General features: G+C 42.6%; 1 protein-coding gene across 1 annotated transcript in view; it reads right to left on the bottom strand.

Annotated features, from left to right (window-relative positions):
* Positions 1 to 12779, bottom strand: part of PRPF19 (pre-mRNA processing factor 19) — a 498552-nt gene extending 485773 nt beyond the window's left edge. Inside the window, exon 1 of the mRNA XM_073596965.1 lies at positions 12577 to 12779. Coding sequence (XP_073453066.1) covers positions 12577 to 12595 — 19 coding nt within the window. The 5' untranslated portion in view covers positions 12596 to 12779. The remainder of the gene's footprint in view (positions 1 to 12576) is intronic.
* Between the last annotated feature and the right edge of the window lie 246 nt (positions 12780 to 13025).

Here is a 13025-nt window from a genome sequence, read left to right as displayed (position 1 = left end):
GATAGAGAGAAGCCTTTCCATTTTGCTTCACAATGGATTTGTACCTACGGTTTAAAGACATTTTGGGTTAATTTATGAATGTCCAGTGTCAGTAAAGTGGGTAATTGTGTTACTGAAAAATTAACTGATGCACCACAATGTTGACAAGAGTTGATCACTGAAGACTGGACACTCCTGGAGTTAAGCGAGAGCTAGAATTCTATTATACATACTCTGATTAAAAAGGTTTAAGTCTTAGAACATATCAAGGACAGTCAAAAGTTTGGTAACGTGAGCCAGGAAGAACTAAAAAGCACACGGTCCAAAGCAGCTTTTCTCTACCAGGGTTCCCCCCAAAGGCTGCCAGGGTTTTTTCTAGAGCAATTTCTCTCAGTTATTTAACCACTGACAAATTTTTAGCTGTTTGGGGGGGGGGGATTCATCCTGCTTCTTACTTATGCAAGAAGCATTCTCTCCACTGAACACTGCACTAATGTACCATGAGCTGTTGCTATACTTATTATTGGTAGGGGTCTCTAAGAATTAAATGAAAATGCTGGTCCAAAGCAACTAAACACCCCACTACACCGGATTTACCTTCTCCTCTTATCCAGCAATCTTTCTGCTTACATTGACCCAGCCAGCAACCCTTTATTCTGTGCATGGGTGCCATGGCCCCATTAATTTATATAGGTATCCCTACTCTTGACACTTGGGAGTATGGCTCCTTCATAAAACTGGATGGCTGTGCAATGCAATCCAAAGCCAAAAGGACTAAGGGAAGCCAGTGGGGTCTATGTCAGCAGCAAGATCGCAGAATTAGTGTTACAGATAAGAGTAGAAATGTTGAATAAAGGATAACCATTTACAAGCATCACTTATACACATCACTTTAACGGGTGTTGCAATGCACATTAACATGCATTGCATGTGCATTGTGATGCATGTTAACATTTCCTTGGCTTCATCTTATGTTTTTAAGAATGAAAGCAAGATACTTTTAAAGTAGCCATTGCTATTATAAAGAAGCTATAATTTAATTATTTGCCAAAGGACAGGAAAATTAAAGCCGGTTTTTACAGGGTTTGGTTTCTGGCATATTTCTTAACACCTGAATGGGTTGCTTTAAAACCCAACGCCAGTAAAACTAAAAGGGCTCCCTTGAAGTGGGGCTGCACCTGCATTGCATGGATTAACTGTTCTTTTGTGTCTAGAAGAAAGTAAAAGTATTTTACTTATCTGGTCTTCTGCCCCCATGCACCAGCAGAGTACTGTTCCTCAGCATCCAGTGAAGGGTTAAGGACCCTGCATAAGTCTTGATGACATCAAAGAACCTTAGACTGCACCAGAGAAGAGGCTGCAGGGACCAGATGTGCAAGATACATAAAACGTGCTTTACAAAAATGCCCTAGACATAAACAAGCAGTTAACCCTAACAGTGTGGGGGCAGCCCCACTTCAAGGGAGGAGTTTTAGTTTTACTCGAGTAAAACTTTTAAGCAACTCAGTCAGGCGTTTTAGTTTTTTTTTTTAAGTTTTGGATAGAGTGGAGCATTAGAACACCCATCGATTTTTAGTGCTGTCTGTGCCCCCGTTAAGGAGATTCACCCTCTCTATTTATCCCATTTACCATTATCTTTGAAAGTGAAAGTAAAAGTAAATCACACATTTTGGGCTGTCCCCACAAAAGTAATAGAGGGAAAATCTTCCAAATGGGAATACTAGTTCTGGTGACCTGGGGGTCCCCAAAAAATTCCTTAAGGCCTGGTTCACACCTATGCAGGTTGCATATGCCAGGTGCATTTTACAATACACGTTTCTGATTCATTAAAGTCTTTGGAACCAAAAACCAGAAAAAAGTCCCTGGCCCTTTCCATAAAATGCACAGATGTTAACGTGATCCATAGGAAAACACGTTAAATTGACTGTAGTGCGTTTCTGCAAAACTGAGAACACAAAAAAATAAAATATATATATATATATATATATATATATATATATATATATATATATATATATATATATATATATATATATATATATATATATATATATATATATATATATATATATATAAACCAGGCCTCAATTTGCAGGGACTTCCTCTCTGTTTGGCTATGAGACAGGAGGTGAAGGGAAATCTCTGCAATGGGACACAGATGGCAAAAAAAAAAAAAAACCACACACATCTGCATTGGCAGTTTTTTGGTAAAGATGAACTAACATGTTAACAAGAGGAGTTTACTACCTTTTTTTTTTTTTGCCAAAGCTCCTAAACGCAACTCCATAAAAGCCTGTGTTCATGCACATATAGGCTTTTGCAAGAGTTTAGAAGCTGCTGTGGTTAGGGGAGGTTCAAACTCCCTCAAGCTCCCTCTCCTGAATGCGGAAGAAACGCATTCAGGATAGGAACGTTTTGAACTGCACACGCCGGCTTCCTGCAAGGGACTGGCCAGCACCAGCCATTACTGGATAGACTCAGTGCCGGTGTCTTGCTTAGAAAGTTCCCTCAGCGGATAAGTTCCCCCCCTGTACTGCGCAGGCGCAGCGCCTGCGCAGTACGAATTACTGTCAGCCGCCGGAGATAGCCGAAGCACAAAATCTACAATCAGCTGTACACGGCGCCTGCGCCCTGGGTCCAGGTTCCTTCCCCATCATCATAGTGGACCTAGAGGGGGAATAAAAAAGAGCCGAGCGAAGCGAGGCCGTGCCCGCGAGGGGCCCTCTTACAGGCACCGTGTACAGCTGATTTTCACCTATTCCCCTTCGGCTATTTCCGCCGGATCCTACTGCGCAAGTTAAAAAAAAAAAAAAAAAAAAAGGCAATTTATTCTTAAATATCTATGCAGTAGAGCTGCACGATTCTGGCCAAAATGAGAATCACTATTTTTTTTGCTTAGAATAAAAAGGATCACGATTCTCGCGACGCAAAATCTTTCACATTATAAAAAAAAAAAAAAAGTAAAGTAATTTTTTTTCACAAAAAATTGCATTTGAAAGACTACTGCGCAAATACAGTATGACAAAATATTCTAACAACCACTATTTTATTCTCTAGGAGATAGAGAGATAGAGAGATAGAGAGATAGAGAGATAGAGAGATAGAGAGATAGAGAGATAGAGAGATAGAGAGATAGAGAGATAGAGAGATAGAGAGATAGAGAGATAGAGAGATAGAGAGATAGAGAGATAGAGAGATAGAGAGATAGTTTGGGGGTTCTAATTCATTTTCTAGCAAAAAAAGGGGGGATTTTAACTGGAAACCAACAAATGTCAGAAAAAAGTTTAGTGTTTAAGTGGTTAAACTTTCTTCATTTACACACACACACAAAGTCTTTTCCATTGACAAATTGTTACGTTTAGACTTACACTCGGTTCACACAGGGGAGACTTGTCAGGTGACTTAGCCGCCCGACATGTCGCATCCCGTTCTGTACTATGGAACCATTCTAGTCGGAGCGACTCAAGTCGCTCCGACTTAGAAAAAGGTTCTTGTACTACTTTTGGGGCGACTTCAGGCGACTTGCATTGACTTCTATACAGAAATCATTTTGCAAGTAGCAGCTGAAGTCGCATGCAGACTGCCCGTTTTTTTCTTCCTTTCTTTTGACGGCTGTGGTTTCAGAAGAGCAGGGAGAATTCTTTGCATAGCAAAAATCGCGAAACACTTATCAAGATCGCAACGGGGAAAAGAAAAAAAAAATTGCGATAATGATTAGTGACGATTAATCGTGCAGCTCTACTATGCAGCGGTAAATATAATTAGGGAGCAAAATCTCTAATCCACTCTGAGAACAGACAGAAGAGATATACTATATGTTGAATCTGGTAAATATCAGACTCAGATCTTTTTTTTTTTTCTTTAAGTATAGACTGTTTGGCTGATTTTCAGACAGAACTGTAACATTATGTATGACAGACTCCCTTGTCATAGGCAGGTGGCTTGATAAAAGCTACTTGCGCCTGCTGTCACTTATGCTGGCCATACAAACACGTCGTCTTCCTTCAAAAAAAAAATAATTTTAACCACTTAAGGACCGCCTAACGCCGATTTACGTCGGCAAGGCGGCACGGGCAGGCAAAATCACGTACATGTACGTGATTTGCCTCTCGCGGGTGGGGGGTCCGATCGGACCCCCCCCCGGTGCCCGAAGCGGTCCCGTTCTGTTCCCCGGCGATCCGAGATGAGGGGGAGGCCATCCGTTCGTGGCCCCCCCCTCGCGATCGCCGCCGGCCAATGGGAACACTCCTTTGCTGCTGTATGCTAAACAGCAGCAAAGGAAATGATGTCATCTCCCCTCGGCTCGGTATTTTCCGTTCCAGCGCCGAGGGGAGAAGACATCAATGTGAGTGCACAACACACTACACACACAGTAGAACATGCCAGGCATACAAAACACCCCGATCCCCCCCCCGATCGCCCCCCGATCCCCCCCCAATCACCCCCCCCCCCTGTCACAAACTGACACCAGCAGGTTTTTTTTTTTTTTTTTTTTTTTTTTTTCTGATTACTGCATAGTGTCAGTTTGTGACAGTTACAGTGTTGGGACAGTGAGTATTACCCCCCTTTAGGTCTAGGGTACCCCCCTAACCCCCCCTAATAAAGTTTTAACCCCTTGATCACCCCCTGTCACCAGTGTTGCTAAGCGATCATTTTTCTGATCGCTGTATTAGTGTCGCTGGTGACGCTAGTTAGTGAGGTAAATATTTAGGTTCGCCGTCAGCGTTTTATAGTGACAGGGACCCCCATATACTACCTAATAAATGTTTTAACCCCTTGATTGCCCCCTAGTTAACCCTTTCACCACTGATCACCGTATAACCGTTACGGGTGACGCAGGTTAGTTCGTTTATTTTTTATAGTGTCAGGGCACCCGCCGTTTATTACCTAATAAAGGTTTAGCCCCCTGATCGCCCGGCGGTGATATGCGTCGCCCCAGGCAGCGTCAGATTAGCGCCAGTACCGCTAACACCCACGCACGCAGCATGCGCCTCCCTTAGTGGTATAGTATCTGATCGGATCAATATCTGATCTGATCAGATCTATACTAGCGTCCCCAGCAGTTTAGGGTTCCCAAAAACACAGTGTTAGCGGGATCAGCCCAGATACCCGCTAGCACCTGCGTTTTGCCCCTCCGCCCAGCCCACCCAAGTGCAGTATCGATCGATCACTGTCACTTACAAAACACTAAACGCATAACTGCAGCGTTCGCAGAGTCAGGCCTGATCCCTGTGATCGCTAACAGTTTTTTTGGTAGCATTTTGGTGAACTGGCAAGCAAGCACCAGGCAGCGTCAGGTTAGCGCCAGTACCGCTAAAACCCACGCACGCACCGTACACCTCCCTTAGTGGTATAGTATCTGATCGGATCAATATCTGATCCGATCAGATCTATACTAGCGTCCCCAGCAGTTTAGGGTTCCCAAAAACGCAGTGTTAGCGGGATCAGCCCAGATACCTGCTAGCACCTGCGTTGTGCCCCTCCGCCCGGCCCAGCCCAGCCCACCCAAGTGCAGTATCGATCGATCACTGACACTTACAAGGCACTAAACGCATAACTGCAGCGTTCGCAGAGTCAGGCCTGATCCCTGCGATCGCTAACAGTTTTTTTGGTAGCATTTTGGTGAACTAGCAAGCACCGGCCCCAGGCAGCGTCAGGTTAGCGCCAGTACCGCTAACACCCACGCACGCAGCATACGCCTCCTTTAGTGGTATAGTATCTGAACGGATCAATATCTGATCCGATCAGATCAGATCTATACTAGCGTCCCCAGCAGTTTAGGGTTCCCAAAAACGCAGTGTTAGCGGGATCAACCCAGATACCTGCTAGCACCTGCGTTTTGCCCCTCCGCCCGGCCCAGTCCAGCCCACCCAAGTGCAGTATCGATCGATCACTGTCACTTACAAAACACTAAACGCATAACTGCAGCGTTCGCAGAGTCAGGCCTGATCCCTGCGATCGCTAACAGTTTTTTTGGAAGCTTTTTATTGAACTGGCAAGCACCAGCGGCCTAGTACACCCCGGTCGTAGTCAAACCAGCACTGCAGTAACACTTGGTGACGTGGCGAATCCCATAAGTGCAGTTCAAGCTGGTGAGGTGACAAGCACAAGTAGTGTCCCGCTGCCACCAAGAAGACAAACACAGGCCCGTCGTGCCCATAGTGCCCTTCCTGCTGCATTCGCCAATCCTAATTGGGAACCCACCACTTCTGCAGCGCCCGTACTTCCCCCATTCACATCCCCCAACGAAATGCAGTCGGCTGCATGAGAGGCATTTTTATGTGCTCCCGAGTACCCCTACCCAACGAACCCCCCCCAAAAAGATGTTGTGTCTGCAGCAAACGCGGATATAGGCGTGACACCCGCTATTATTGTCCCTCCTGTCCTGACAATCCTGGTCTTTGCATTGGTGAATGTTTTGAACGCTACCATACACTAGTTGAGTATTAGCGTAGGGTACAGCATTGCACAGACTAGGCACACTTTCACAGGGTCTCCCAAGATGCCATCGCATTTTGAGAGACCCGAACCTGGAACCGGTTACAGTTATAAAAGTTAGTTACAAAAAAAGTGTAAAAAAAAAAAAATATATATATAAAATAAAAAAAAATAGTTGTCGTTTTATTGTTCTCTCTCTCTATTCTCTCTCTCTATTGTTCTGCTCTTTTTTTACTGTATTCTATTCTGCAGTGTTTTATTGTTATTGTTATTATGTTTTATCATGTTTGTTTTTCAGGTATGTAATTATTTATACTTTATTGTTTACTGTGCTTTATTGTTAACCATTTTTTTGTCTTCAGGTACGCCATTCACAACTTTGAGTGGTTATACCAGAATGATGCCTGCAGGTTTAGGTATCATCTTGGTATCATTCTTTTCAGCCAGCGGTCGGCTTTCATGTAAAAGCAATCCTAGCGGCTAATTAGCCTCTAGACTGCCTTTACAAGCCGTGGGAGGGAATGCCCCCCCCCCCCCCCCCACCGTCTTCCGTGTTTTTCTCTGGCTCTCCTGTCTCAACAGGGAACCTGAGAATGCAGCCGGTGATTCAGCCAGCTGACCATAGAGCTGATCAGAGACAAGAGTGGCTCCAAACATCTCTATGGCCTAAGAAACCGGAAGCTACGAGCATTTTATGACTTAGATTTCGCCGGATGTAAATAGCGCCATTGGGAAATTGGGGAAGCATTTTATCACACCGATCTTGGTGTGGTCAGATGCTTTGAGGGCAGAGGAGAGATCTAGGGTCTAATAGACCCCAATTTTTTCAAAAAAGAGTACCTGTCACTACCTATTGCTATCATAGGGGATATTTACATTCCCCGAGATAACAATAAAAATGATTTAAAAAAAAAAAAAAAATGAAAGGAACAGTTTAAAAATAAGATAAAAAAGCAAAAAAATAATAAAGAAAAAAAAAAAAAAAAAAAAAAAAAAAAAAGCACCCCTGTCGCCCCCTGCTCTTGCGCTAAGGCGAACGCAAGCGGCGGTCTGTCGTCAAACGTAAACAGCAATTGCACCATGCATGTGAGGTATCGCCGCGAAGGTCAGATCGAGGGCAGTAATTTTTGCAGTAGACCTCCTCTGTAGATCTAAAGTGGTAACCTGTAAAGGCTTTTAAAGGCTTTTAAAAATGTATTTATTTTGTTGCCACTGCACGTTTGTGCTCAATTGTAAAGCATGTCATGTTTGGTATCCATGTACTCGGTCTAAGATCATCTTTTTTATTTCATCAAACATTTGGGCAATATAGTGTGTTTTAGTGCATTAAAATTTAAAAAAGTGTGTTTTTTCCCCAAAAAATGCGTTTGAAAAATCGCTGCGCAAATACTGTGTGAAAAAAAAAAATGAAACACCCACCATTTTAATCTGTAGGGCATTTGCTTTAAAAAAATATATAATGTTTGGGGGTTCAAAGTAATTTTCTTGCAAAAAAAAAAAAACCTTTTTCATGTAAAAAATAAGTGTCAGAAAGGGCTTTGTCTTCAAGTGGTTAGAAGAGTGGGTGATGTGTGACATAAGCTTCTAAATGTTGTGCATAAAATGCCAGGACAGTTCAAAACCCCCCCAAATGACCCCATTTTGGAAAGTAGACACCCCAAGCTATTTGCTGAGAGGCATGTCGAGTCCATGGAATATTTTATATTGCGACACAAGTTGCGGGAAAGAGACAAATTTTTTTTTTTTTTTTTTTTTTTTTTTGCACAAAGTTGTCACTAAATGATATATTGCTCAAACATGCCATGGGAATATGTGAAATTACACCCCAAAATACATTCTGCTGCTTCTCTTGAGTACGGGGATACCACATGTGTGAGACTTTTTGGGAGCCTAGCCGTGTACGGGACCCCGAAAACCAAGCACCGCCTTCAGGCTTTCTAAGGGGCGTGAATTTTTGATTTCACTCTTCACTGCCTATCACAGTTTCGGAGGCCATGGAATGCCCAGGTGGCACAAAACCCCCCCAAATGACCCCATTTTGGAAAGTAGACACCCCAAGCTATTTGCTGAGAGGTATAGTGAGTATTTTGCAGACCTCACTTTTTGTCACAAAGTTTTGAAATTTGAAAAAAGAAAAAAAAAAAAAAAGTTTTTTCTTGTCTTTCTTCATTTTCAAAAACAAATGAGAGCTGCAAAATACTCACCATGCCTCTCAGCAAATAGCTTGGGGTGTCTACTTTCCAAAATGGGGTCATTTGGGGGGGGTTTGTGCCACCTGGGCATTCCATGGCCTCCGAAACGGTGTTAGGCAGTGAAGAGTAAAATCAAAAATTCACGCCCTTAAAAACGCTGAAGGCGGTGATTGGTTTTCGGGGCCCCGTACGCGGCTAGGCTCCCAAAAAGTCCCACACATGTGGTATCCCCATACTCAGGAGAAGCAGCTAAATGTATTTTGGGGTGCAATTCCACATAGGCCCATGGCCTGTGTGAGCAATATATCATTTAGTGACAACTTTGTGCAAAAAAAAAAAAAAAAAAAAAAAAAAGTGTCACTTTCCCGCAACTTGTGTCAAAATATAAAATATTCCATGGACTCAATATGCCTCTCAGCAAATAGCTTGGGGTGTCTACTTTCCAAAATGGGGTCATTTGGGGGGGTTTTGTGCCACCTGGGCATTCCATGGCCTCCGAAACTGTGATAGGCAGTGAAGAGTGAAATCAAAAAGTTACACCCTTAGAAATCCTGAAGGCGGTGATTGGTTTTCGGGGTCCCATACGCGGCTAGGCTCCCAAAAAGTCCCACACATGTGGTATCCCCGTACTCAGGAGAAGTAGCTGAATATATTTTGGGGTGCAATTCCACATAGGCCCATGGCCTGTGTGAGCAATATATCATTTAGTGACAACTTTTTGTAAATATTTTTTTTTTTTTTTTTTTTTTGTCATTATTCAATCACTTGGGACAAAAAAAATAAATATTCAATGGGTTCAACATGCCTATCAGCAATTTCCTTGGGGTGTCTACTTTCCAAAATGGGGTCATTTGGGGGGGTTTTGTACTGCCCTGCCATTTTAGCACCTCAAGAAATGACATAGGCAGTCATAAACTAAAAGCTGTGTAAATTCCAGAAAATGTACCCTAGTTTGTAGACGCTATAACTTTTGCGCAAACCAATAAATATACGCTTATTGACATTTTTTTTACCAAAGACATGTGGCCGAATACATTTTGGCCTAAATGTATGACTAAAATTGAGTTTATTGGATTTTTTTTATAACAAAAAGTAGAAAATATCATTTTTTTTCAAAATTTTCGGTCTTTTTCCGTTTATAGCGCAAAAAATAAAAACTGCAGAAGTGATCAAATACCATCAAAAGAAAGCTCTATTTGTGGGAAGAAAAGGACGCAAATTTCGTTTGGGTACAGCATTGCATAACCGCGCAATTAGCAGTTAAAGCGACGCAGTGCCAAATTGGAAAAAGACCTCTGGTCCTTAGGCAGCATAATGGTCCGGGGCTCAAGTGGTTAAGAATCTTTGTTCAGTTTTCTGTTAGTAGTAGGGTTGTCCCGATACTGATAGTAGTACCAATACCGAGCATTTTGCCCAAGTACTTGTACTCGGGCAAATGCTCCAGATGCCTCCACCGATACCTGTACAGTCGGCGGTGATCGGTGCGTGGGGGAGTTACAAGCTTCTCCCCCCGTGGCTTTCAGCTGCTTAGTGACATACAGCGGTGAACGGTGCTTGTAACTGCCCCACACGCGATCACTACTGACTGTCACCTCCTCTGTCCCCCTCCGCTGTGTGAATGGACAGAGTCAGCTGACTGTCCATTCACATAACTGAAACATTGTAATCTGCGATTACGATGTCTCAGTTTACGAATGGAGAGGAGCCGCTGTCTTCTCTCCATTCATTCTCAGTGCAGCTGAAGCTGCAGAGAAAGGGACTGGGGAATCTCTATCCTCGGTCTCTTTCTCTGTCTCAAGGGGGAGATATCAGGGGGCTGACAAAAAATAAATAAAAAAAAAAAAACCAAACACATACCGTATATACTCGAGAGTAAGTCGAATTTTTCAGCCCCTTTTTTGGGGCTCAAAGTGCCCCCTTCGACTTATACTCGAGTCACCACCGTCTGCCTACATGATCAGCGTGTCATGCAGGCAGACGGCGACCAGCGTGTGCTACATAGCACTCGGCAGCGGCTCGCTGTTTAAAAGCTGCGTCTCCTCGTCTGTGATAGGCTGTACACTGACTGCCTATCACGAACATTCTCTCATCCTCGTCCGTGGTATGAGGATGAGAGAACGTCCGTGATAGGCTGACTGCTGGGAAATGGAGTTTTCTCCCTATCATGGACGAGGAGGAGGCGCGGCTTTTGAACAGTGAATGGCCGCCGCACACGCCGATCGGTGCGGAGCGGCACACGGAGGATGCACACACAGGTACATATACACAGGACCATGACAGGTACATGACACATATACACAGGACACATACAGGCATGCAGCTGGGCATTGTTGACCCTCTTTTTCCACTTACAGTAGCTGCTGCATTTCTCACCCTCATCTTATACTCGGGTCAATAAGTTTTTCCCATTTTTTTGTGGTAAATTATGGCCTCGACTTATACACGGTATTGCAATAAAGAATATAAAATATATATATATATATATATATATATATATATATATATTTGTAAACAAACAAAAAAAAAAGAATCGGTATCGGCGAATACTTGATAATAAAGTATCGGTACTTGTACTCGGTCCTAAAAAAGTGGTATCAGGACAACCCTAGTTAGTAGGGTTAAATCAGTTTTCTAATCGTTAGTAGGGTTAAATCGATTTGGTTTGCAACCACGCTGATGGGAAAATTCAAAAGGGGCAGAACAGGAAATTCCTTGGTCAAATTAATTTTCAGACAGTGTATGCGGTTTTTGTTCAGAAATGACATATTAAAACTGAACAGAAATCTTCAAAATGACATTCTTTTATCCAAAACGTACAAAGATTTTTCGCAATGAATATTCACATCCAAAAATCGTATGTGTGTGGCCAGCATGAGGATCGGTTCACACCGTTTGCCTTTGATACGTTTCTGCAGTGTTTTGCTGTGCATTTTAGCACATGTGATTTTACTGCTATTTGCGTTTTTTTACACTTCCTTTTGGTCAATTTGTTGTCGGGCATATAAAAAAAAAAAAGGCAAATAGGGGCAACGTACTACATGCTTTTCTGCAGCAAAAATAAATAAATAAAAGCACCGCTTTATGTTGGAGAAAGATCCTTGACCCTTTCCAAACACTCAGCGGCTGAAAAAAAGCATAGATGTGACCGCGTCCCATAGGAAACCATCGTAAATGAACTGTAGTGCGTTTCTGAATCAGAAAACGCATAGGTGTGAACAAGGCCTAAGATGTTTAGTAGCAGCAACATGCTTTTTTTTTTTTTGTATCACCTATGATCATGGGGGGGGGGGGGGGGGGGGGAACACTAAAAATTAGCCCTTTATAGTACAAAAAAGGAGCAGATAATCGCTAGGGGGGGGGGGGGGGGGGTCTTTTATACTGTGAAACAATGAAAGTGATAGAGAATATATATTTTACACCCAGAAGTAGGATTTATGGGCATTCTACCTAGGAGTTAGGTATGAAGCTATATGAAGGGTGGATGGGAGATAAACATTTTTTATATTAAATAAGGAGCCGACAGGTTTTTTTTTTTTTTTTTTTTTCGTTCAACCAGCAGGGGTTTGAATGGAAAAAAAAAAACAATAGTGTGTACCCAGCTTAAATCTTGAAACCTAACATTATATTGATGTGCAATCACAAAAGATTTCCCCTCACTTTCTACCCCAAACACCCATGGCATTATGCAGCAAAAAAAAAATAAATAAAAAAAACTCACCCAACACTATAATCTTCGAGATACATAATCAAATGTTAGAGAAACCTAAACCAGTCTTGCCGATAGCTAACTGGGTCTGGCGTTTCTATGCAAACACCTACTTTAGCCACAGCAAGAAAAACATATTAGCTAGTAAAACTATAACAATCCCACATAACTGAGAAACTATACGGGAGATCCACATATCTGCGTCTTTTATATGCGCGCGTAACAAATTCAGATCACAACGCTAGCTGAATCGACACTCACTAAAGCAAGTCAAAGACATGGTAACACAGCTTTCTTCAGTAAATCCGTAGCAATAAAGTCTCTTGAGTTTCTTCCTCCACTCGGCTCGCTCAACTCCAGATAAACCCCGTAAGCACAGAATAAAAATGAGTACTACAACGTGCCGCCAATTCAACACTACGCTTCCGGCTTCCTATGCTTCCGCTTCCGTGGCAAGTGACGTCTCTCTCAACAGAGATTTCCAGGTGAACACAGTGCTGTAATGATTAGTGTTGTTTGTAGTTTAGTGAAGGGCACGCATTGTTTTCATTCTGACTTTATAATGATTTGTGAAAGAAGGCACTTTTATTGCGACATATTAAAAATCTCCTTTTTTTTCCCCAGAAGAGACTTGAAAAAAATGTTTTGCCTAAAACGTTTTCCCCATGTTTGTAGCAATGATTTATACTCTATGTACACTACACTGCATG

This window comes from Aquarana catesbeiana, linkage group LG08 (genome assembly GCF_042186555.1).
Source record: "Aquarana catesbeiana isolate 2022-GZ linkage group LG08, ASM4218655v1, whole genome shotgun sequence".
NCBI classification, from domain to species: Eukaryota; Metazoa; Chordata; class Amphibia; order Anura; family Ranidae; genus Aquarana; species Aquarana catesbeiana.
This window is presented reverse-complemented; position numbering and strand designations above follow the sequence as displayed.